This window comes from Falco biarmicus, chromosome Z, assembly GCF_023638135.1.
Source record: "Falco biarmicus isolate bFalBia1 chromosome Z, bFalBia1.pri, whole genome shotgun sequence".
NCBI classification, from domain to species: Eukaryota; Metazoa; Chordata; class Aves; order Falconiformes; family Falconidae; genus Falco; species Falco biarmicus.
The window spans coordinates 5,785,132-5,811,276 of record NC_079311.1 but is presented as its reverse complement, the minus strand read 5'-3'; the positions used below and the strand labels follow the sequence as shown (position 1 = coordinate 5,811,276).

The 26,145-nt window shown below is 38.8% G+C and overlaps 1 protein-coding gene across 1 annotated transcript in view; it reads right to left on the bottom strand.

Annotated features, from left to right (window-relative positions):
* Positions 1-26,145, bottom strand: part of ADGRV1 (adhesion G protein-coupled receptor V1) — a 291,184-nt gene that overhangs the window by 71,035 nt on the left and 194,004 nt on the right. Inside the window, 2 exon segments of the mRNA XM_056325098.1 lie at positions 9,304-9,482; positions 16,707-16,823. Of these exon segments, the coding sequence (XP_056181073.1) occupies positions 9,304-9,482; positions 16,707-16,823 (296 nt within the window).

The window sequence follows — 26,145 nt, the reverse complement described above, 5'->3', positions numbered from 1 at the left end:
TGACCAGGAAAATAAGCTGGTAGAAACCTGCTTGAAATCTGTTAGAGCGGGGTTCTTGCTAACACTGCAATTTGTAAATTATACAATGAGCTGTGTGTCTGATTTGATTTAATTATCTTGCTCCTGTTTACATCTAAGGCTTCCTCCTCATGCGGATCAGCCATTAGCAATGGCTTTGAAACAATGATCTATTATTATGGTTGCTTTTTGGTTTTCACTGTTTAATATTTATTACAGCTTCTCACATGCAAGAAGATATTTCCCTTGCACTAGATTTTAGGGCAGACACTCCTAATTGGCTCACATTTTCTATCCATTCTTTAAACGAAGGATTTTAATAAACCTAGCAGAAAAAGGAGATGTTTCCATGTGCAAACTGTCAAACATAAATGTAAATGAGGCTCATGTTCACAGTCCTGCCCTTTGGCATGAAGAGTAACAAAATGTCACACAAAGTTGGGGTTTTTTTCCCACTTCAATACAGTATTTATTGTGCACACTTTTTTTAATCTGCATGTTTTATTGTAACATACTAAATGCCCAGGATAAGCATGCACTACAACCACTTCCGTTGTAGCCTCTCTATTAGACATACGGGTTCTGTAATTCTGTACTGACAATTAAATTTTAATATTGCTCATAAAAATCAATCTGCTAAAGCTGTGTTCCTTTTTCTCAGATATACCTTAGCACAGTTTGGTGAGATACGCTTTTGATTACTGGTGCTGTTACACAGCGCAGACAAGAGTTTGCCTTCCAAAAGCACAGCTCACTGCACTAAATACAGTCAATGCCCATCTAATTCACACAACTAAAATGTGAGCACAAAATAGAGCTACTGCAGAATAGTCCTGTGGAAAAAAAAAAGCTAAATTTTTTTTCTAATCCTTTTAGAAAGATAAATACAAGAGGTTAGATATATATACTTATAAACAGCATGTCAGTGTCAATGAAGTAGTCAGAGCCAGTTGCTGTTATTGATCTCACTTTTGCTTATTTTAGAATTTCCTGCTAAGTTCTAGCATATCAGAGGAAGGCTTTCCTAAACTGCTGTAAAAGAAATAAATAGAGAACACGCGTTTTTAGTAGCAGTAGGTGGTATCCTGCTAATTAAAGATCATAAAGTAGGAAGGACAATCTTGTTAATTTCTTACACAACCTGAAAAGAAATAGGAAGTTTCTGTGAGCTGTCAGTGGCAGGGATGCGACCCTTCATCCCACAGATGTTCTCTGTTACTCTTGCCATAGTACTACACACATTTCAGAGCAGTCTGGAGTTTTGCTTGGGCACAAAAATCTCCTCATCTGAACCTGTCTGAAGAATCAGGTGCCCAGGTCATTTGTGGGTGCAATCTATAACCCTTTAAAACTACCTTGATTTGTCAGAATTTAACAGTGGTTGGGAATTTTACCTTAATAACACTGTTTTCCCTAATCGCTTTTCATAATTCCATCACTCAAATCACCCAGAATTTATCTTTCTTTATTTTAATGCTTTAAAAGCACGACACAGTAATTATGTCTGCTTCTGATGGGCTAACATTTGCTTAACATTAACAATAAATATTTGCCAAGATATAAACAGCACTCAACCCCCTGCTCCTGCCCCCAACATATGTTGGTAATAAGGGATAAATAAAAGGTAATTAAAGCCATCACATTTAGCAGTGAGATATTTTTAAATAATCCTTAGCAGTGGGTAGCACATTAGGCAGCTTCACTGGAAATAATGAAGAAATTTAGAAAATACAGCACAAGTACAGAATACAAAAGGCGGAACTTTGTACTGTCTTAACTGTTGCTATAGGTCAGAGAAATAGGGTAATTTTTCCAGTGTTTATACTTACATATATCTCTCTATGGAAATGTCTGTATTGTGGTGTCATATAGACATAACCCAAGTAGCTCTGGTTCATCAGAAACATTTATCCTGCAGTAGCATAGAGCTCAGCATGGGCTAATTCACCCTGCCGAGAAGGGCAAAACAGTAAATGGTGAGAAATAAGCCACTGAAAAATGCAGGCTTTTTCCCCCCTGCTGCTTCAGCTGAGTGGTTCGCACAGCATTTGGCCTCGCATCCAGATGTCCAAGCATCATTCTGCTCTGAGCTCCAGCAACAGCAGTCTGCAAAAGCTTTGAAATCCTAGATGATTTGCCAGGAGAGAAAGGAGGTGGAAAAAATTGGGGTAACAGGGAGCACAAGCTGCAGGGAGAGGACCATGTGAGGAGGCACTTCCAAGTCCACACAGAACATAAAGCAAGGCTCAGGCATTAGGGTAGGGGAATTCCACATCCATTCATCACACAAACCTCTTCCTCTTAGCACGTCTGACAGTTCAATTAAAACCCCTGAATGCTTTTTCTGGCTATTCTTAGCTATTTTCTAAGTTATTCCTGCCTGTAAAAGTCTGGTGTTTCAAGCCTGTTGTTCTAAGACTTAGGACTAAATTAAGTGCTTTTGAAGTAATATGGGAAGGGGGGACATGAGACTTCATCCAAATACTTGGACAGAAGTCAGCTTGCTTAAGCTCAGAAATTCCTGTTACTGGTAGTGGCATAAGTCCCTGGGTTTAAGAAAGCAGGGGTCCATTTTAGGAAACAGCTAGCTCACCGGGGAACTGTGCCCAGAATGTGCACCAGCACTGGAACCGTCACGCAACTTGGTGAGACCAAGCCAGCATCCAGTGTTTGTCTTGACTTTGCTTCAGTGTCAGAGCACCAGCCTGGCAGGTGTTTGCTTAGGGAGAAAGCGTGGCCCTATCCGTAACACATAATCAAGGTCTACAGGCTTATCCTTGTAAGGGCAGGCAGTAAATAATTAGAAGCTGCAGAGCTGTAGCCCTCAAAATAAAACTTCCCGGAAAGTCAATCAGCTTCAGGATGATTTTATCCTTACAACAGCATGAAAACAATTGAACCCTGGACAAGTACTTGGACAAGAAGTACTTGGACAACACATCACAAACTGTTATGTCTTTGTTCGGGCTGAGCCTTGAGTCCAGACTGTACCCACTCTCCCACCTATCCCTATGAGTTAAGTTATTTAAGAAATCTTTGACAGGCATTATCATTCAAGCTTTCAGTCCTGGCAAGACTTTAAAGTCATCATGCACAACTTCTGTGCACATTGTGTAACGCCAAATATGCAAGCAGGGAATAATCATTTACATGTTTGTGCTTCTTTTGAGCCTTGCGCTTCTCCATTCTCCTTGGAAGTGATGCAGACCCTGCCACCCTGCTAGCATTTGTGCTTCACCACATCAGAGTATCTTTGGAAATGTAGGCTGGTTTTGTGCATTGTACAGCGCTCAGCATACAGGAGTTAAACCAACGGTCAGGACAATATCTTAGAGCGTTAGTTGTCTCCTTGCTTCTGGTTTATGACTACTTTGGGTTACAACCCAGCAGGGCACAACTGGCATGCTGAAACCGGCTGTTCAGAGAGCACTGCCCTGCTTGTCTTGTCTCAGATCCAGGGGCTGCTGCCTCTCACATGAGGGTACACAAAGCGCACTTGACCCATTGCTGTGCACCTGCTACTGAACACATTTTCTGTTTCTTTTCCAAGTAACATTGGCCATGGCTCCGAGACATTAATTTGGGCCCTGTGCAGCACCCATGTGTAAAAGCCTGATTCAGAGAAACTGAGGTGTAGCAGGAAGAGTTGTAACCCTTAGTCACAGAAAAAAGTTCACAATTTCCAGCTTTCTGTAGCCTGGTGTTCTCCTGTCCCCTGGATGTGGCTGCACAGTCACAGACCCAGTGACTTTTCCGGAAAAACCTCTGCCTTGGGCTGGGCTATAGATGAAGGAAGTGTTTGGTTTGTTCTAGAAAGGAATTTTGCTAGACAATCTTTTAAAATTATTTCTCATATATATAATCATGACAGATGATAGGATACAAAGAAGATATATTTGTGAGAACTTTTACCTTAGCCTTTTTCTGCTGTGAGATGTTATCATATCACTGTCACTGAAACTAAATACATCAATACTTGTCTAATTCTAAAGTATTGTAGTGGTACCTGTGGCTCCCCTGTGCTCAGTTTGTTTGCCACAGGGGATCTTAGAGAGGAAAATGAATGGATCAGGTGGGACTTCCTGGTAGGGGAGATAATTTTTCCCTTGGGCAAATTAATGATCCTGGTAAAAAAAAGAAAGATCTAGAAACTGGCGAGCATGGTAGAGGGGAAAAAGCTATTAAAGTGAAAGAAGTGGTCAGTCTTGTCTACAAAATTACCAAAAAAACTGTTCGGGGAATAGAGGAAACTAAAGAGTTTACTTCAGTTGAACAAGGTAGGCTAAACCTTGACAAAAGCCATGGTTGAAAATCAGCTTGTCCAGCTTTGCAAGGACACAGTGGGCAAGGAGATATTTATAAACTTTTAAATTTGTATTCTGTCATGTCTAATCACTTCCCCTTTTCTTTTCAAAGGTTACTTGCTTTAGTTTAATAAAAACAGTCCTTTGGACTTCTTAGGGGACTTCAGTTTCAAGAAGAAGGTCTAGTCAGATTCAAAGCCTAAAGCTGCAATGAGATTACCCAAGTTTATAAAAAACATACTTAAGGCCATTCTAGGTAAGAGTCTTCAAACCACCCAAGTGAGTTAAAAGTTCAGGCTCCTCCAAGCTGTGATTGTGGCCAATTCTAGAGCAGTACATTTTTTTTAAATAAAATCTGTTATAGCTCTGGACAATCTTTTAGGTACAGGTCCAGTGAAGGTAGGCTAATCAACCTTTAAGCTCCCATCTGTGAACAAAAACTGATACTCCTAATTAAATAATTTTGGCCTCTGATCTCAGAAACAGATGAGTTAAGGCAAAACCCTGCAAACAGGTGTGGTTCCATGGACTTCGCAGGGGATTGAAAAATTTACTTCTATGCAAGTGCAGACAATTAAATTTTCAGGGTTATATGAGAAATTAGATAGCCATTTTATTGTCAAGGATTCCCAGTTTAGAAGTACTTTTGCTTGCTTTTTTGTTTGGTAAGTGTAAGAAAGTTACAAGCTGTCATGTACCGAAACCCAGCTTCCTCCATAAAGGATGACTGAATTGTTGTGAGCCTCAAGTCATTCACCAGTTTGAGGGTTTTGTACCTATAACTGCACTGGTTTCCAGAACTGTTTGCAGTCTGTAAATCCCCTGTGATGCAATCCCTCTGAAGATATATGGTAGACATACATTGCTGACATTTTTCTCTACAGTAACCACCAATGAGACTGGGATGAAACTAGCAGAGCTAAGTTTTATGTAATTGTTCACATTCCTCTCTTCACCTCTCCATTGCACTTTACATCTCTCTTTGTCAATATCTACAGATTCAGTTTGCCTCCTTATGTTTTCCACCATACCGGGTGACCTGCGTCTTTGTACTTTAAGAGACCTGTTAGAAATATACTACGCAGTTTAAACATACTGCTAAGATTAAACTCACTTTGAGAACATTAGCTGAAAGATTTTCAGAAATGAGGGAATGACTGGCCAGCCATATATACCAGCACAAGAGCAAATGTTGAACTGTCTGAAGCAGGGGAACCACAGTGAGCTTTGGAATTTGATTTTAAGCTGAACTCTTGTCTTGTTGGGAGCTCATCTGTTTATAAGTTTTTCTCATTCAACAAGAAAAATGCTTCTCGAAAGGAGAAGAAGGGTGTTAAAGTGTGCAAAGTCATTAACAGTTCCTGTAAAGAAACACAAATTATGGCTTTGGTTTATAATCCTGAAAGAGACAATCAGATGGGAGATAAGGAAAAAACCAAAACAAATAGAAGAGAAAGGTTATCCTGAGATCTCAGCTTATGTCACAGCACAAAGTCATGGTGACATTGAATGTATTAAGAAATGACAAAAGGAAATACTTTTTTAAAACAGCATGTACCTAAATGGTAGAATTTATGTCCTTAGAAGGGATTTTAGACAGATACACTTTAGACAGAATTGCAGCAAATTCAGAGGGGTTACAAAATTATCTGTACAACATAAACCCTCAGAAATATAGAAGGATAATATCCTCTTATTTAGACTGATTTTAAACCACCTAGTCCAGATCGTAATTCGAATTTCAGTTATAAGCCAGTTGAAAGAAGCTGACACCTGCCTCTTATAACCAAAAAGCAGTAATGCTTCAGCCATCATGGCAATTCTTCAGCAAGAATATACATTTTAGAGCATGGTTACTAGAGACCAGGGTAGATAATATACTTGAAATTTAGAGACATATTAGAGGTTTCATTTACAAACATTGACAAAACTTCTTGTGAGACTTCGACCATAACACAAAAAGTAAAAAACAGGGTATATGGCAAACGCCTATCCAAGCCCCTTCCACAAGTCAGCTGCACACAGAGAACGTTCCTACTTCAAACTTTCATGACCTGATGGAGCTGATGCAAATTACACACAGAAATTAAGCAGAGGTGCAGTTACAGACACCTGAATCTCCAACAACTTATTCTTTATTAGAAGACATGAGAACTAATGCATATTTTTAATAGGGCATCACATCTTACTACTTTTCTTAGTAAAGGTATCGTACCAGATACTCATACAGCCTCCACATTTTTCTTTACAGATATGCAGACAGACCACTCTTCCTCTGTTCAAACCCATCCCACACAAATGCCCATCTTGTTACTTTTTTCATTCAAGCTATGTCAATATGCCCTTCATCAGCAACTTCTCTGGTCCTGTTCAAACAGCCTTTCACCTCTTCAGCTGAGGAATAGGGGAATTATTAAGGGAGGAGTAAAAGAACCCCTTCTTGGCAGTCATCTCTTTCACACATTGTTGAGCTATCTGAAAAAAGTTATGCTACTTGGTGGCATTGATACAGACAAATATCATTAAAAATTCACACAATGCCAAAGAGTGCACTGTTCATGCCATACATAAACTCCACTACTTATGAAAACAATCACCAATATGTATACTAGCGTTATCAACACTGCAGCCCATTAGTTTCATACTGTGACATTTTAAGGGGGTTATTGTACAAAATTTATGCATTTGTTTGTAGAATTTTTCATATCTGAAGGAAGGCCCTGTCATAATACTTCTTTTAAAGCACAAAATCCAACACAGCTCAACTAATTTTTTGTTCAGTACAAGTATAAAATGAAGTTTTTTCAGCACAGACATCCTGTTGGCTATTAAGTGTGCCCATGGCATTCTGGTTCAGAATGAAACAGTTGGTCAGACACCACAGTAATGCAAAAATGAGCTGCCTAAAGGAGTGATTAAGCAGAGAGCTAAGATAGCAGGCTTCACAGCTTTTATTCCTTTAACCAGTCTTCCAGCTCTCACATGAAAGCAGCTCCTTAGCAGCACAGCATTGTTCTCAAGCTATTTCTGAGGCTAGGTTAGTACGTAATGACCTTGACTTTAGCAATCTCCAAGTTACTTTTTCCACTACTGCATCCTGGTTTGGAGAAAACAAACCAAGTGATGTGTCTTCTTTCCTCTTTCCTACACTCTGGCTTTGAATGTCCTTTTTGCATAATTAAGAGCAACTTTTAATGTGCTCCTCAAACCAGGAACTAGCATTGATGCTATTTATGAATATCCTTTCAGATATCTCCTTACACTGTTCTCATTGACTGAGCTGGAACAAGCTGCACACTCACTAAGCTTGGAACGATTTCTGGCATTTGCCCACTTTAATAAGATGCTGGAAAAGTTTTATATTGATTTGGGTAAATGAGTTGTACTGAGTAATTTTGCTCTACTTAATCATTTTATCAGAACTTTGGGATTTTCTCTTGTTTTTGAAACAAGACATGGATGTCAACAGCCGACTGTGAAACTGTGGTTCCTGCATAATCATACCATCAGCCCACCGATTGCAATCAGTCTTTATGCTACACACATTTCTTTTGTTTGCTATGCACATAGAAGCATTTCACCATGAAGAAAAATGGAATAGTCTTGTTTGCCATGTTCTGCAAAAAAATATCTGTGTGTATGGGATGGTATAGAACTATACAGCGCTCCCTGATGGGGCATGAATAGCAGAAATGGTCTCCTACTGTGGACCTCAGATACTCTTCTGAGTTGAGAGCCGGTGTCTATTAATGGGACTAAATCTTGGCTAACATGCCTAGACAGCTTGTAGTACCCAGCCTAGCTCATTTAGATCTAAACCAGATATCCCTGCTTATCATGCACTGTACACTTATACACATATACATGTATATACCAGCAATATTACTAACTGCACATATATATGTATATGCATATACTCAAAGACAGATATTGAATTCCAGTTTCTACTTCTCACAGTAATTGCTTTTGTATGCAAAAGCCCACTGTACTGAATTTTGTTCAGTTACAACAGAAAGATGCACACTGTGTCTTCCTCTTTATTAAAGACAGATGGATATTCTCTTGTTTGGGGTCTACCCTGCAAGCATCCTCACAAGAAGTTTTCATAAAAAAACTTTGTACGTGCTTCTGTTACTTTAAAAGAAGTTGTGTGTTTACTCTTTCCCACACATGGAGCATATAATTATGACACAAAGTAAGTAAGCGTAATTGCTATTATCAAAGATTAGCTTCACTAGAAAGAGTAAAAGAGTTTGTTTGGTTTTTTTTTTTTTTTACCAGAGTAAAAGAGGTAGGGAACGAGAACAAAAATATTTATCTATGTGTCTTTCTGCTTAAATTTCAGGTTCTATGAAGATGTATTGTTTTAATCAGGACAGTTTTCTGAGGTTATATATAGCTTTGAAAGGACGGCGTTAATTATTGGCATTACAGCAATGCTCAAATTTGGACCAGTTTGGAATATAACATGTTCAATATTCCAAGAGAAACACTTCAGGAAATATATTTGACAAGTTAATGTAGTAACATTGCTTAGCAGAGAACATGTTTAATCTAAGAGATGGGGGTTTAAGGCTTGGTTTGGTGTTGTGCTTTTTTAAACACAGAAATGCAATGGAAAAGAAACACACTCTTTGCTCACTTCTGCAGCAGTAGCTAATTCTATCCTTTACCCTGGAACTGCAGAGTCTCAGAAAAGAACAAATAATTTACCCACAAGCAGACATGCTCGAGCTGCCTCTGCCAATGCTCAGCCCAGGATGGAACTGTGGAGAAACTGGAACAAAGCCCAGCTGCACAGAAAGTGCTGCATTTCATACGGGTGACATACTTGCTTCATCTCCACCAAACAAGGAATCCCCCTGCCCCTTACTGCATTTGGCTGTACCCATATCCCCTTCTCCAAGTGCAAAAAAATTAAATATAAAACAATATAGGCAGTACAATAGCTATCTCATGCTTTTTTAAAGGAAAAACTTACAGATCACTGTAGACAAGGCCATATATCTGTGCTGTGCTGTGATGATAGATTCCTCTCAGGATAATTAAAAGCAGGATCACAACAAAAGCTGGAAGCCCCCAACTCAAAAGGAAGTAAAGCAGGTAGCGCCGCTCTGTGTGTTCATCATTCATCACCAGGACGTACCAGAAATTAACAGCCTGAAAAATAATGCACAATATATAATCAGTAGATTTGCTGGATGATTAGCTATTCCCAAAACCAGATCACTCTTGAAAGTCATAATATAGCATATTTCTGTCCCAGCGTATGCGTATATATAAACGTTTTTCAACATAAATATTTTGTTCTCATTTTCTTCCCTTAGGTAATCACAAGAGGCTGATTATAAAAGAAGTATGCTTATTTATACCGTGCTTAGATTTGGAATCAGACTATCAGAGAGGAAGAGACACCCTGTTTAGTTGAAAACACTATTTATGCAGTACAAAAATAGCTTTGTGGTGCAAAACATAGCTTTCTTCTTGGACTTCCATACCTTCACAGAAAAGACTGATATATGATACGGCTAAATGTGATCTATATTGAATCTTTTTGCACTGTTGTTTAGCTCTATGTATCTTCTTGCAGGAAATGCACTAACCTTCAACAGTTTTGACTCTGGAGCAGGTTCAGCAAAAGGCCATGAAGATGATTAATAGACAAGAGAATCTCTTCTATCAGGAGCAGCTGAAAGAGCTGGAGCTGCTCAGCCTGGAGAAGAGGAAGCTCAGGTGGATCTTACCCATGTGTATAGATACCTGATGGGAAGGGGTGATGGAGAGGGAGCCAGACTCTCCTCAGTGGTGCCAATGGCAGGGCAAGAGGCAATGGGCACAAATTAGTATACATGAAATTCCATCTGAACACAAGAAAACGCTTTCTTACTGTGGGGGTGGTCAATGACTGGGCCAAGCTGCCCAGAGGGGTTGTGGAGTCTCTCTCCTTAAAGATAATAAAAATCTAACTGCACATGGTACTGGGCCACCTGCCCTAGATGACCCTGCTTGAGCCAGGGTGTTGGACTAGACAGTCTTGGGATCCCCCTACAACTTCAGTGGTTCTGTGATTTTGTGTACTATTTGTACAAAAGTTTGAGAAAAAAATGCAATTAAGTGAATGTAAATTCACATGCATCGCTACAGCAATCTGTGTCATTTTACGAGCAACTCATCATCAAATGGCATAACTAAGAATTTACTACCATATATGAATCAAAATGAAGTGGAATAGTTGAAATCTCTCCAAAGAACTGCTGGTAAAAGTAAAGAAACCTTTCCAGTGAACCAAAATACTTAAGAGTTTTGCTTGGATCTTTGCATTTTAAGAGGTTAATAGTAGAAACGCTCTCCTATGTGTTGAGCATTTTTTTTATGCACATGTACACACGCATTACCACTTTCTAATGAGCACCTGAACTATCCATAATAAAACTATGTTTTGCGAAACATTTCTTCACTTTCTCTACTTCAAACATATAGCAGCTACCGCATGTTATATAATTATTTCTGGTATTTACATGGGGAGAATAATGGATTCATTTCTGCCTAGCAGGAATCTAATCCAATCTTGTGCCTCTAGCCTGTCTGGACAGCCAGTAGAGAGAGGGCAGACATCTTCAGGCACTCACTGATCTTTACCCAATCATATTCATCTCTCTCCATTGTCTGCACAGGGGTTTCATACAATAATGTTGACTTACATGCTCAATTTGCAGCTGTCTATTGTTAGGATTGGTAAAATCCATATACAGTGACAAGACAATTGCAAAGTGATTATTTGTGTTTGTGAAATTTTGCAGATTCCCCTTGGCAAAGTGTTTGCCTACCAGTTTGTTCAGGCAGACTGAATTTTCACAATCAAGTACTTAATTAGTGGTTTGTGGATTCCTTATATAAATCTCATCAGTTAATCATCATTACCGTTATTCTTCTGTGATTTATATAGCATGAATATACAATACTTTCTATCATGAATCATAAAGCACATTGCATACGCTAACAACTTGTTTTCAGAGAAAAAATTATTAGTTTAGTAAGCATTTTAAAAGCTCCCTTAGAGATTGACATTTTATAAGTCCAGTGTATGTAATTATATTAATTATACAGTAATTATTATGGCCTTTTTTTGTTTTCATTTCATGATTGGTGCTATTTGAACAAAGACAAAGTTTGTTTTCCTTAAAAGAACACAGGAAAATTCTACCATATAATAGTAACTGTCCTGCTTAGGCTGAAAGAACACAGAAAGACTATTAATTCCTTTGCTGGACATTCACAAGAAGAAAACATTAAAGAGATGAAAAGGGTGTTTGGAAAAAAAAATAAATCCATAATTTGTGGAAGGATTCGGTTGTTCTCTTATAAGGACCTTTTCTCCCTTAACTTTTACATGGAATTGAAAACCCATTCAAGATTCTGTCACCTTATGCCAATAAATATTCTTCAAATTACATGCCCTTGTAGGTCTGACTAGGCTGTGCTTCACTGCGTTTCCAGACAGCAAAATCCTTGAATTGATCTATGCCATTATGCTCAGGGATTGTTGATTCTACTAATTCTGACAAACTGGTGAACATTGTTCGCAGTCAGCCAACTGAGATTGCTTTCTAAGAAATTGTACCTCATGTCCTTGCTCTGTGTTTGTTTAGCCATATTTACCTATCTCACCTCATTTATCACAGAAGAACACTTCAACACCAGTGCTGCAGCAAAGATTTGATGGGGATTGGGTAGTTCATCATCTCCTGTGCAGTGATATTTCTACCTTGATAATTATAAGTTCCTGTCTTCAACCCCTTTTGATGTTCCAAAATTTAATCAATGAAATACAAATAGTGGAGCTAATTTTAGCAAATCCTTTCCTGTTGCCATGTGGTAACAACAACCCAGTTCTACAGAAGAATAAAATATACAGTCCATTTCCCAGCTGCTCAGGTGGAAGAACAAACGTACAAGTTGCGATTGTTCTGATCTGGAACGCAAAACAATTACAAATTTAAGTAACACTCTAATGAAACAACATGAACTTCAGCGAAGCTTTTTTCTTTCAGAATGAGGCAATTAATTGACATTACCTTCCCCAAACTGGGGTGCTTTTATTTCTTTTTTTTCTTTACTTATTCATTCATTTGTCTTTAGGATAATCTGTGGATATCCGGTAAATAGTAGCAGCAAAATACTGTAAATAATGTCTTTCCCAGTTCAGTGGGAAAACCTGTTTCCCTTTTTCCTTCTTTTTAGGAATGGCCATAGCTTTCCTTTTCAGAATGATTGCATGTTTTCATATAATTCTTTTTTCAAAGCTGTTAGGCAGTCCATAAATCATTCTTAAAAATAAGCATTAAACTTGTTGTAAGGTAAGTACTTGCCTCACAATTCTGCAATAAATTTATAGAAAATTTAAGGTGCCATTAAATCCACAAAGGAGGAGGATTTAGATACGGGTGACAGCAAGCTCATGACATTTACTCTGGTTTCCTTATTAAAGTGCCACTTTTGCTGTTGATTTACTCCATTGAAGCAATGGCTCAAAAGTATCCACCTTTTCCCACAATTTTATTCCAAGTCAAAATTGGAAATTGAGAATGGCACAGTTTGAATTTTTTTTTCTCAAAAGAGAGCTTTTAACTTCTTTTGGTAACTTTTTTTTTTTTTTTTTTTAACAAGTTTGAAAATGCTGAAAGAAGAAAATTATTTTTCCTGATAAATGGCTGACATAATAAAGATTTGTCATGGGAAGAACAGCAGAATACAGACAGGCATCCTTACTGTGTGCTCCTAAGATGAAAGTGCAGACCGCATTTGAAAATACAGGCTTTATGCTGTAGTAACATACATTTGTATGAAGGGACATTTGTCAGGATGAAGACTTCTGAATTTCAGACATTAGTATTAGGCAAATATTTCAGGCTAAGCTCTCTCTCTGGGCACAAAGAGACATTTGCACCTTACTTACTCCTTTCCTTCTGCAGTCAAGAAAGCCTCATCCTGAAAAAATTGGGCAGTGGCATCAACGTTCTGCAACCTACAGAATCTCCCTATTAAAGCCAAGAAAGAAGACATTGCAATACAAAGGGACAGGAACAACCAGACAAGCAAGGATGATTTGATGTGGCCTTTGTCTGACTCTGAAAATGGATCAGGTGATCTCTGAGATCCTTTCCATTCCTGCACTTCAGAAGCTGTGTGTGTAGTACAAATACGGGTATCAAATGTAAGCCTACAAATATAAGAAGCTAAAAATGAAAAATAAAAAATAAAAATCAGAATTAAAAGCTATAGATTTGGTTGTTATAACCACTATTAAAATATGATAAAATGATATGTATAATTACTATACCTATCAATATGCAGAAGCTGGAAGGATCTGGACAAAAAGGGAATGAAGTTGTCCTAGAGTCTAGAAAGAGAAGGTATTTGGTCTTGACTACAGAATTGAATGTGTGTATGTCCAACTGTATTGTTAAATCTCTGTTTTCCTGTAGACTTCTGTTGCCTGGAAATGTTGCTCCACCATCTTTTGATCACTCAGCATTTTCTGGATTTTCTCAGTGTTTTGATTCTACATATCTGCACGTATCTGCGTGATGCTTGTACTTCATTATCACATTCACCCATTTCTGTATGCAGTGACCAAGACTGACACTAGCAGATTCGTATAAAATGAGTTAGTGATCAAGCATACACACTATACCACACAGCCTCAGAGAGGGCAGAGTGACTGCACGAGTAATACAGAATCTGTTTGCGCATTTTTGCTTTTTCCCAGACAGAAGTATTTAAGTCTCATTTAAGTATAAATAGATTATTAATTCTGCCTTTCAAATCAAGTCATATGTATTAAGTATACCATGCTGAGAAGTGCAAACGTTCATTTCCCAGGCATTTAAATCTGCCATTTACACAGCAGTAGCATCTAGACTTCCCAGATCAGTCTGTTTTTCCCTTAGATCCACAAGCTTTATTAATGCTGTCATGGGGACCAATGCAAGCACAGAGATGTCCCCCAGTACGCCTTTAGTGCCCTGGCATTGCTTCCTCACTCTGCTGTGACAAATAAAAATTCAGGATCTATTCTCAATCAAGAGAAATAAATTGCATCTGAGGGCTGGGTTGATTTACATTTCAGATGTAATTTCTTTCCTCTTGGGTCTTGACTTTCAAGAAATTACTCACAGATGAAGACCTGCACCTACAAAAAGGGACAATCCCCTTCATTCTGAGTTTTATTCCTGGCAGCTCTTGTCAGCTCATGGCTGAGCAGGCTATACAGGATTCCCTCTTGAGCACCTTTGTCCCTTCGGATTTGCATGAAGAGCCTTCATGACTAACACAAGCCTGAGGCTCCACTAAATGCCATGGGATGTGCAAGTTCTTAGGACCCAGCCAAAGTCTGCTCCAACAAAAGTAACAATGGAATTCAACTACAGCCATAAAAATGACCAACTGTTAACAGCCACACAATTTTTTGTCATTGTAAGTGATTAATCCTTGGAAGAGCAAGCATTCAGAATGGGAATCCTTTTGCAACTTAATGTAACACACGTAGGATGGGAAGACAAGAATCAAACACCAAGCAGTCAAAACACGATGAGATATCCCAGTAAAACGTCAACTTTAAAGCATTAATTTGTCTGTCCAAAACAGTAAAGGTTCAGGAGATCTGAAGCATCTTAGGAATGAAGTGAATGAGCAGCAGTGAAGAGGAATCTAATTTACAGCTTACAAAATAATTTAGGTTACTTCTCTATGAGAAAGTCGTAAGCCAAGCTATGTGAAGTACAGCAGGAAAAAATTTGTATTAAGACAGTAGAAAGTTAACGTCCACTGGAAAGATTATTTAATCTTCCTAACTATACATTCGTAAAAAAAACAAGAATAATAAAGAGTGTATTAGTATCACTAGGGTCAGAGCAGTTTAGATGTTTCTACTCCATTTTTACAAGGAGTTGCAGCAGCAGTGTACATGACAAGACTTGTAGCTTGCAAAGACCAAAAGGCACAGTTGAGCTGTTAGAGAGGCTGCTAGGGTTCTTGATGAAAGCAAGCCTGACATAATCCCAGGAAAATGCCAGATACCACATAAATGTCACTGTGAGAGAAAGTTGTATTTAGATATAGCCTAATTTGCAACTCCTTGTTTCGTCTCACAACCTGCATATTGGAGGATTTGTATGGTAATGTGTGGAGCTGCATATATATACAGTTTTGTGCTATAATTAATTTGTTATGGACAAATCCTATTAAAATAACAAAGAAATGGGATATTTCAAACCTTAGGGCCAAATACAAATTTCTTGAGTAGGGCATGATAACATATTTTCAAAATAACCTCACAGCTTGTAATTTCGACTAATTTTCAACTGATAATTTTCCACAAATTTGATGGTTCATGGTCTCTCACGTTATGACAGTTGTTTTTTACACCATTTACTGTTCTATAATATGTCAAAAGAGCAACAGGGCTGATGAAGGGTCCAGAGCACAAGTCCTGTGAGGGGTGGCTGAGGGAACTGGGGGTGTTTAGCCTGGAGAAAAGGAGACTCAGGGGACACCTTACTGCTCTCTGCACCTACCTGAAAGAGGGCTGTAGGCAGGTGGGGGTCAGTCTTTTCACCTAGATAACAAGCACTAGGACTTGAGGAAACAGCCTCAAGTTGTTCCAGGGGAGGTTTCCTTTGGATGTTAGGAAAAATGTCTTCACTAAAAGGGTTGTCAAGCATTGGAACATGCTGTCCGGGAAGGTCTACCATCCCTGGAGGAATTTTAAAGATGCGTAGACATGGTCCTTAGGGACAGGGTTTAGTGGTGGGCTTGGCAGTGCTCGAGCATTGAACAAAGGGGCTCAAAGATCTTAAAGGTCTTTCCCAACCTAAACGATTCTATGATTCTATGAAAATTCTGACAATATTTATGAATGTATATACTCCTTATTGTAATGCAAGTTTATGAAGGTATGTTTGTCATATTATACAAGTCTAATGACTAAAATGCTACTGACTCAAAAAATTACAGTGCCATTTACACTTTCACCTGTAAGAGACTGTTTTAAAAGACCAAATAAGAGATGCTTAGAAAAACTATCAACAAAACCAGTTCTTTGGTGTTCTGACGCAGAGACTTCTACAGGATGAAGTGAGATGCGGAAATTCTTAGAGAGTCCAAATATTTACCCTTGGAGCTGTGACACTCTAGGTTTAATAAAGACCATCTAATGCTTTGACTTTAGTAGCACTGAGTTGCAGAGATACAGTATATGTATGTCTCTCTCTCTCTCTCTCTATATATATATATATATATAATATATGTGATATAATAGAAGCACAGTCTCAGTTACTTTTGCAGAGGTTTTGGGGAAGGGGTGAGAAAGACTAAGAGACCAACCTGAATAAGCATCCAGCTGAACTGGCAAAGGTAAAGGTAATGGGTAAGAGATGCAAGGGCAGAGCAGCTTTCCTCTGAAAGATGTTGGCTCATGTAAGCAGAGGCCAGAAATGAAATCTGCAGGAAAAAATGAATGCATACATATTGGAATTAAACAAACAAACAAATCAGTAATAACAGTGAGAAAAAAACAAAACCAAAACCAAAAACCACACCTACCTTCAGTTTGGAAGTAAAATACACACTCATTTACCATTCCAGAGACTCAGGAAAGATAACTGGACATTTAATATTCACCCCAAAGAAGCAACCTTTTAACACTGTCAGCCACAAAACTAGCTTTAAACTTTTTGCAGACAATCTACTATCCCTTACATCTAGATCTGAAAAGACTATCAAGAGACTTAATATTTATTGTTTTATACTGTTCCCTAGACTGCCATGCATACTGGGCACCAGTTTTGTGACTGAGAGTGGAGATTTTCCTCCATGAAATAAAAAGAGACATTATCTTCTGTATTCAGTAAGGCCAGAAATTCTATCAAGTAAATGAACTTAAGAGGCATTTGCTGTCTTCAGACTGTCAGTCATGTAGCAATATTATACCCCACCACATAAGATAGCAATACTAGAAAAAAGGGAGTAAGCATTTCTTCTGTTGCCTAAGAGCAGACCAGGATTTCACGCTTACAAGTCAGATACAAGTTGTTTTCCGTGCACACCAGATGTCAAAGGACTACACATTGGCCAGCTAGGTAGCCAATGCATTGTCTAAGGAACAAAGGTATTCCAGCTGTGACCACAATGAACACTGCTAAACAAATTAAAATTAAAACAAATTTAAAATTAAAACACAACTCAGAAACTTTTAGCCCAGTCTTCTGTGGATTTCTTTACAAAGGAAATAGTTGTACAAGCAGACTTCATTAATGAATGGAAGTGTTCACATAAAGAAGGTCTCAATTTACCTACTGAACCAGCTGCAATAACTGACGATTTTTATTTCCCTTTATAAGGAATACTACCATTTTGACCAACAGCCCACTGAGTGGTTAGCAACAGCAATTTGTGGGCTGTGCAGACTGATTTTATGCATATAACATCAGCATATGAGGGGGCAAAGGAAGTTAAAGGATACAAGCAATATGGCATACACCTGGACATTGTATTTACAACAGAAATATATGTATGGTGTTGCATAACCCTTATACAGTCTCTTTACTATAAAAACATCCTTATAGAGGCAGGGTCTGTATATTGATAGATAGACAATGTTATCTGACCATGACATGGGATAATAAGAATAAGCAACTTGCAACAACTGGACTAAAAGCAATTATGAAATGCATTTCATTATCTAAAAATTTCAGTATTTTATGTGGGGTTCTTCAGCCTTCTTCTGGGAACAGGCATCTAACCATGGCCAGATAACCATTCAGTTATTAAGAGGTTAACACACAGCTTAATATAGACTGCTATTTGCCAAATTCTGAGACTGCTAAAACAAATGCCATTGTCTGGAGTGGGTTAAACACAATTGAAACCTGTGCGCATTAGCTGCCTTCCATTTAGGGATAAACACAAGAAATGTTTGTGTGAACAGCTCTGTAGCACCAGCCAGCTCAAACAATACCAGCAGTACTTTTCCTAAAACTTGAGCAAATGTTTCTACTTAAAACAAGCAAAATACAACACACATCTGGGTGGCAAGGCTTTATCACTGTTTGTTCTCTGAAGGGTTGTGCATATGTCAAGGGCAGACTGTTAGGCTAGGGACAAAGGGATGAAAACACACAAGCAGACTGGTAGAGTCCTGGAAACATGTTTTTATCACCTTCTGGATGGAATGTTGGCTTGAAAGCACTTTGCATCTGTAATTCCTATTGTGTTTAGCCTTTTCCCGTGTTTCAAGAAAAATAACTTTTTTGTATATTAAAAAGAAGTATATCACAATGTCAACAGTTTTCCAACCAAAATAATGTGAAGAGTCCAAATACCTGCTAAGAATGCACACCGTTCACGGATACTGACTTTTGTTGAAAAAGTAAAACAGGAACACTGCTGAAGTAATCACTCATCTAAGAATTCATCGTAATTAATGGCATTACAGTGTTTTAGACATTAAAAAAAAAAAGGTTAAAAAGGTAAAAGGCAAAGAAACATTTGTATGTTACTTTCATATACTGGTTATCTTGATTCTTGGGCAGAAAATACAAATGATAATTGGATTATAACACAGAAAACAAATGGCAGGCCTTATTTTGGAATTTGGGAGAAGCAACTGTAGTTTAGCTACGCTGTTCTGACAAATGCTGGCTACTTTGGCACTTAGAGCTTAAAACACAATGCACTGCAATTTAGTAGAAATATGTGGAGCACAGGCCACTGAATAGACCTTTCACTCGTAATATCTGAGGCAGTTAGGGAAACGTACAAAAAAGTACCTTCCAAATAAATTGTTCCTTAGACCTAACTACCTCATGTCTTCTGTACTTTGCTTAGTTTTTAACTAGAGTGGGCAATCTTTTGTAATAACAAACCTATTACTTTAAAAAGCAAAATAGGTACCGTATATTGGAATAAGTTGTTCCCTTTTGGAACATTAAATATATATATATATATATATATATATATATATATATATTGGATATGTTCCTTTTGATACCAGTTGTTCAGAGCTCTTTTTACAGAGATTGTATGATTTTAAATGCCACTTTTTGAACAATCTTTGTAACCCACCATTTGATTCTATGCTGAGATTATAAAATAATGCTTCTTCCTGGTCCTTGTCAGGGTGATCAGTCCTGACCCAAAATGGTGTAACTAAAGGATAACAAGTGACTTATGTCAGTCAAGTAGCACACTGCTACTTTTGTTAATGTTTGCAGTAGTTCTGTGCCATATTCAAAATTACAGTGATATCGTGTCACTCACAAGCTTCCTCTTGACAAAATGAAAAAATAAAACTTAAAAGATAAGAGATGATAAATTGATGTACTTCTGTTGAAGAGCAAAAAGGGTTTTGACAGGGTTCCCATCTGACAGTCATTTACTCCATTAATTAATCAAAGGATACTGCAATTCCTTTGTAACTCTAAAACTATTACCTAGCAATTACTTGACGGGAATTAGCACCTGGGTATTCAACCTAAGTCATCAACACCAAACTATAAATGAATAAAACCAGATGATTTACAAAACTGCACATTCCTGTATGAAGAAGAGTATGGCTACCTCAGAACATCACTCCTCTGCTAGTGAAGAGCCGCCTCCTAGTTTCCAGCCTGCACTTATTCATGGTCAATTTATATCTGTCTTTTCTTCTGTTGGAAGTCTCTTGGGTTAAACAGGATTTCCTCCTCCTTGGGGTCTGCACTATCCTGAATTCATGGAAAGCAGCAGTATTGTCCATCAGGCTTCATTTTGGAAGGCTAAGCTGACCGCTGCACAGCACAGCACTCCGTAGAGATGCCCAAGTTGGGCTGGACAGCAAAATCAGTTTAGCTCCATGAATACAGAACCTACTTCGATCAATTTAGTTTCTTTCTCCAAGTAATCCTATGTACAGCACTCTGAAATGTATACTCACATGTGCGAAAACCTGCCCTTGTGCAAAACCCTTGGCAGCTTGCACAGCAATTTAATTGTTCTCTATACTGGTGCCACTTTGATTCTGTCCTTCGTGAAAACAGGTACTCAGGGTTGGATGGAGAAGGGTTGCAGACATCGCACAAGATTCTCATCCAACAGTTTTCGTACCTCCCTACATACCATAGAAACATTTCTAACATATGGCAATACCTTAGTGATCACCTAGTACACACAGTTCTCATTTCTGGATGACTAACTCTTGCCACAATGTTTTGCTGTTAGCCTACAAGTTATGACTTCTCATGTTGTTCCAGGAAATATCCCTGTATTTCGCATGCCAGCTTTCAGAGATATTCACATCTTTCTACACTATACCCCGCTACCACTTCATTCTGTCTGTGCTTCCCTGCTTTCTGCCATCAGTGCATTTTTCCCAGACATGCTATTTTCTGTTCCACAAACTAGTCCTTTAGAATCAGTGACATACCGCTCTTCATTCACCCCTTTCTCATAGCTGTCTTTTCCCACTAGTCTGTCTCTTCCCACACCTGAGTTCTTGGACTAATCCTCCTCTATTATTATTTTACTAATTATGTGACATATCATGTATTTTACTGCATTTATCTCATCAAAGAAAACTATCAGACTAGTCTGGCACAATCTAAGTATAAACTCATGCGAGTCTTATTGCCCACTTCATTTATCACTACGTCTTTTGATAAAATTATTTTCTAAACTCTTACATGCTTTTGAGATTGAATTAACGGGCCTGCAGTTGCCAAGATATTTTTTTTTAGTATGTATTATTTCCCAGTCACACAGCAGCACTCTGAAATGAAGGATTTGTTAAAAGCACTTGCTACGAGACCTGCAAGGTATCATGCCTTTATTCTCAAAGCTAGGAATGGGGACCTTTTTGTTCCAACCTATGAATGCATCTATCTTTGGGTTCTCCTCCTGCCTCAGTAGCCATAACCTTCAGTCCATGCCACTAAGTCTATTCACCATCTTGCCTTTATCCCAGTGGTGATATTCAACATCACTATCTTCTCTGAAAATATGAAGATTTTAATTTTGTTTGTTTGGAGCCACACTAAATATATTTACTTTTATCACCTCACTGCAATTTTTTACCAGAAATTTTACAGCATTCTCTCTTCATTTATATAACAAAAAGGACATGACAAAAATTCCACACAAGAATTTATACCGCTGTCAACCAAACCAAATGTCCATGGCATATTCAGTGATGCCAGCTATAGGTGGTGTGAGGAAATCAATCAACCTTCTAAACTGTAAAAAGGATTTATTAAAATCTAAGTTCAGAAATAGCAGAGCTAAATTTGGCCTCACTTACAGAAATTTACAGAGAAAACAATGAGGCTAAGTGAGCCTTGCCTTTTGAATAAAAGAGAAAAAGGGAAAAAGGAAAAAGCAGAAGACTGAAGCGATTCCACACCAATCAGGTAAGTAACTGCCAACTGAGGAGTAGGTTGGCTGAATAATAATAATAATTAGATAGATAGATAATAATAGATAATAATAAGAAGTATGTATCAAGAATAAACAAGTGGAATACAGTGTAGTAGCAGTTACAGCTTGCTATGGTTAAGTGCTGCAATGCTTTGATAAGATGGACTTTAAAATGAGGATACAGCACGTGACACATCAAAATGTATCTTCTCTCCACTTCAAACCAAAAGGTGGAAGTACTGAATGTCATCTTTGTCTGTCTTTTTTCTAGAAAGATCAGCTTTCAGGTATCCCAGGTCCCAGAGACCGGGGGTAAAGTTTGGGGCAGGAAAGATGTACCCTTGGTGGAAGAGGATAAGGTCTGAGAATACCTAAGCAAACTGGACCATGGCACCTGATGGGATGCACCCATGAGTGCTGAGGGAGCCGGCAGATGTCGTGAGACCACTTGCAGTAATCTTTGGCCAACCATGGTGACCAGGAGCAGTGCCTAAATACTGGAGGAAAGCAAATGTCACCTGCATCTTCAAGAAGGGCAAAAAGGAGGACCCAGACAACTACCGGTTGCTCAGCCTCACCTCCATCCATGGAAAGGTGATGAAGCAGCTAATCCTGAAAACTATTCGCGGGCACATTAAAGATGAGAAAATCACAATGAGCAGTGAGCATGGCTTCACTGAGGGGAAGTCATGCTTGACCAACCTGATAAACTGCTACAATGAAGTGACTGGCTTGGTAGATGAGGGGAGAGCAGTGGATATTGTCTACTCGGACTTCAGCAAGGCCTTTGACACGGTCTCTCACAAGATCCTCATAGATGAGCTGTTGATTTATGGGCTGGATAAGCAGACAGTGATGTAGGCTGAGAACCAGCTGAATGTCCAGGTCCAGAGGGTGGTAATTACTGCAAAGTCTAGTTGGAGGTCAGTGACTACTGACATGCCACTGGGTCCAGATCTGCTTAACATCTTCACTAATGACCTGGATGACAAGGCAGGGTGTACCCTCCGCACAGTTGCAGATGACATTGAACTGGGAGGAATGGCTGATACACCAGTGGGTCATGCTGCTATCCAGAAGGACCTAGACAGGCTGTAGAAACTGGCAGAGAGGAAGCTCATGAAGGGGAAGCCAAAATCCTGAACTTGAAAAGGAACGACCACCATGCTGGTGGCTACCCAGCTGGACAGCAACTTGCCAGGAAAGGCTCTGGGGGTCCTGCTGGACACCAGGCTTGACATGAGCCTGCCATGTGCCTTTGGCTAACAGCGTTCTGGGATGCAATAGAAGTGTTGGCAGCAGGTTGAGAGAGATGATTGCTCCCCTCTGCTCAGCGCTGCTGAGGCCACACCTGGAGTCCTGTGTCATTCTGGGCTTCCCAGTAAAAGAGAAACAAGGACATACTGGAAAGAGTCCAGCAAAAAGCCATGAAGACAATTAAGGGACAGCATCTCTCCTACAAGGAATGGCTGAGAGCTGGGACTGTTCAGCCTGGAGAAAAGGACTGGGGGAATCTTATATATCAGGTATGTGTGTGTATACATATATTTATAGATATATTTATTTATTTATATATCACCTGAAGGGCGAGGGCACAGAGGAGGGAGCCAGGTGGCGGTGTCAGTGGTGCCCACTGACAGGACCAGAGGCCATGGGCACACATGGAAACACAGGAGGTTCCCTCTGGACATCAGGAAACACTTTTTCACTTTCAAGGGTGACTGAGCACTGGCACAGGTTGCCCAGAGAGGTCATGGAGTCTCCATCCTTGGGAGGTGATCTAGAAAAAAAACATCTAGACACAGTCCTGGGCAATCGGCTCTGGGTAGCCCTGCTCAAGCAGGGTGCTTGGACAAAATGGTGTCCAGAAGCTCCCTTCCAAGCTAAACCTTCTGTGAATCTGCGGTAAGAGTAATGACCTTAACTGGTCAGACCAGAGTAGACTGGGTCAGTTTTTGAACAATTAGTATATGTACAAAGTTCACATATCTTTTATAGCATTAATATACTATTTGGCCACCGTATGATCAAATCCAAGATTACGCGCAGGAAAATTTAACTATGGGTAAAACTGTAAGTCCCTTTGAAGAAACCTATATATCCACCTTTCTCTTAGCTGTTTTTGCTAAAGCATGGTATGGAACACAGTACGGAATATCCCTTTGGTCAGTTGGTGTCAGAGGTCCCAGCCTCTTGTGTACCTCCAGCCTACTGACCTTTGGGCAGTGACATGGGAGGTTGGAGAGGCAGCCTTGTTGCACTGCTCAGCAGTAACCAAAACTTCCATGTGTTACGAACACCATTCTAACCAAAAATACACAGCAGAGCACTACAAGGGCTGCTCCATACCATCCCAGACTGAACACACACTTGCAGTGGTACCCACTGTAAACTGAGCTGTGCACCTTTTCATGAACTCTGTCAAACAGGTAGCTTTGTTTCTCTTCGTTTAACATTTCAAGAGTGATAAAGGCCAATGATTCCAAATAAATACCCAACATATCAGCACTTCCAGTTACTTCTGGATTTAAGACTACGTCTTACCTTCCACCAACTGTTTTGAACTTTTCTGGGAAGTACTATATTAAAGTGGTTGTCATTGTGGCATTCCTTCAAAACCGTTCCATGGACATGCAGTGAAACTAATAAATTAGGAATACTTTGATGAAAGAATATCCCTTTTTCTTTTACTTAAGTAAGATTTTTTTTCCTTGCATTTTGTGGCAAACAATATCACATAATCTATTCCTGGTCAGAGAATACGCAACACCCAATGAGGAGGACAGGAATGTTTTTTCTGCTGAAATACATAGGTAATTGATTTACCATGTTGTCCTCGAATTGAGCCAGTCTGTCAAGATTCCTTCCCAAGTTTTCAGCCTGACAATGTAGTAAATAATAAAAAACATTATTTCAGAAAGACCTAAGTGTATCTGATGTGTTATTAGCTACACAACTCCTCCAAAAATACTAGAAAACAGGAACTTTCAGCACTGTTAGTGCAAATGTGAAGTTAAAAAACCCTAAGTGATAAGTAAAATAAAGGGTAGAAGTGAAATAATAAAGCAGTTAAATATGATCAAAACTTGATTTATAATTTTAAGAACTGCAGAAATGTTTTCACAGGGGGAGAAAAAATCTGAGAGTAGTAACCTTTCCCTATTGCAAGCAGTGCTGAAAAGGCAGCATGATGTGCTGCGTGAAGAAAACAAGAAAGAGAACACCTTGCTGCGCTCCAGAGAAAAAAGTTGTGGAGAAGGCTAACCCAAGCAGGTATAAAAGCACCAAGCAGCAGAATAACAAAGTTTAGCTCTGAAAGAGTGCATGGAGCTAGAGTCTGCCACAGCTGCTCAAAACAGTTTCACTTTCTCATCCCAGCAGGAAGCACCTCTGCCTCCTGTAGCTGAGAAGAAGATCCTTCCGCACCAGGACAAACCCACAGAACAAGGGGCCGACTCCTCTAGAATGCTTTAGAGCATGCCAGCAAATAACATGCTCATGTCATGTTTTTGTGATTTCTGTAAATTCCTGTTTCCCAGTATGAACTCACATAGCTTGAGACACTGCCTTCTTCTAGGCAAAACGTCTCCATATATGTCTCACAGAAATTAATCCTAACGGTGGTCATTTCTTTCCTTTTCACATTAAATAAATTTCTTCTCTTATCAATTCTAATATTTTCTTTTAATAAATCAAAATTTTCTTTGTTCTATGTAGGAAAAAGTTTGTCTTCCTTATAGAGCTTGTTTACATGCATTTTGATTAAAAAAACAAAACAAAGCAAAGAGCCCAACCATATGCTGTCACTACACCAAACTAATATCAAAAGAGGATTGGTATCAAAGGCATAACTTGCAGTGCTGTTCCTTTTGTTGGACTTAATTGCAATGAACAGTAACATAGAAAAATAAACACATTAAAAACCCTATGTCCTCACCAAACCACTCTCATCTGCTTTGAATTTACTTTATATGGGTAGAAGAAGGGGTTCCCTCCTCGAACACCGGGATGCTGCTTAATAATAGCACATATGAATCATACGTTTTGTTACTGCTCGGTAGTAACAGGACAGCACTGATTTAAGCCAAGAGTTCTTGTGTTTTGTGTTCTGATGTTAAGTGCCAGGACAAAAATACCAACAAAGGATGTTCAAAAAATGGGAGAGACCTATGGACACTAACAAAAATTCTAAATCACAGAGAATGTTTCAGAGCACAGAGGAAATTATATAATAATAAAATTATATAATTTAGAAGATTCAAAACACTGTTTAACTGGGTCAAAAGAAAGGTTCCATAACTAACTTTCCATTTATTTTTTTTTCTGTATTAATGATGCTAAAATAAGCAGTTGAAGTTCCTTTGTGAATTTACAT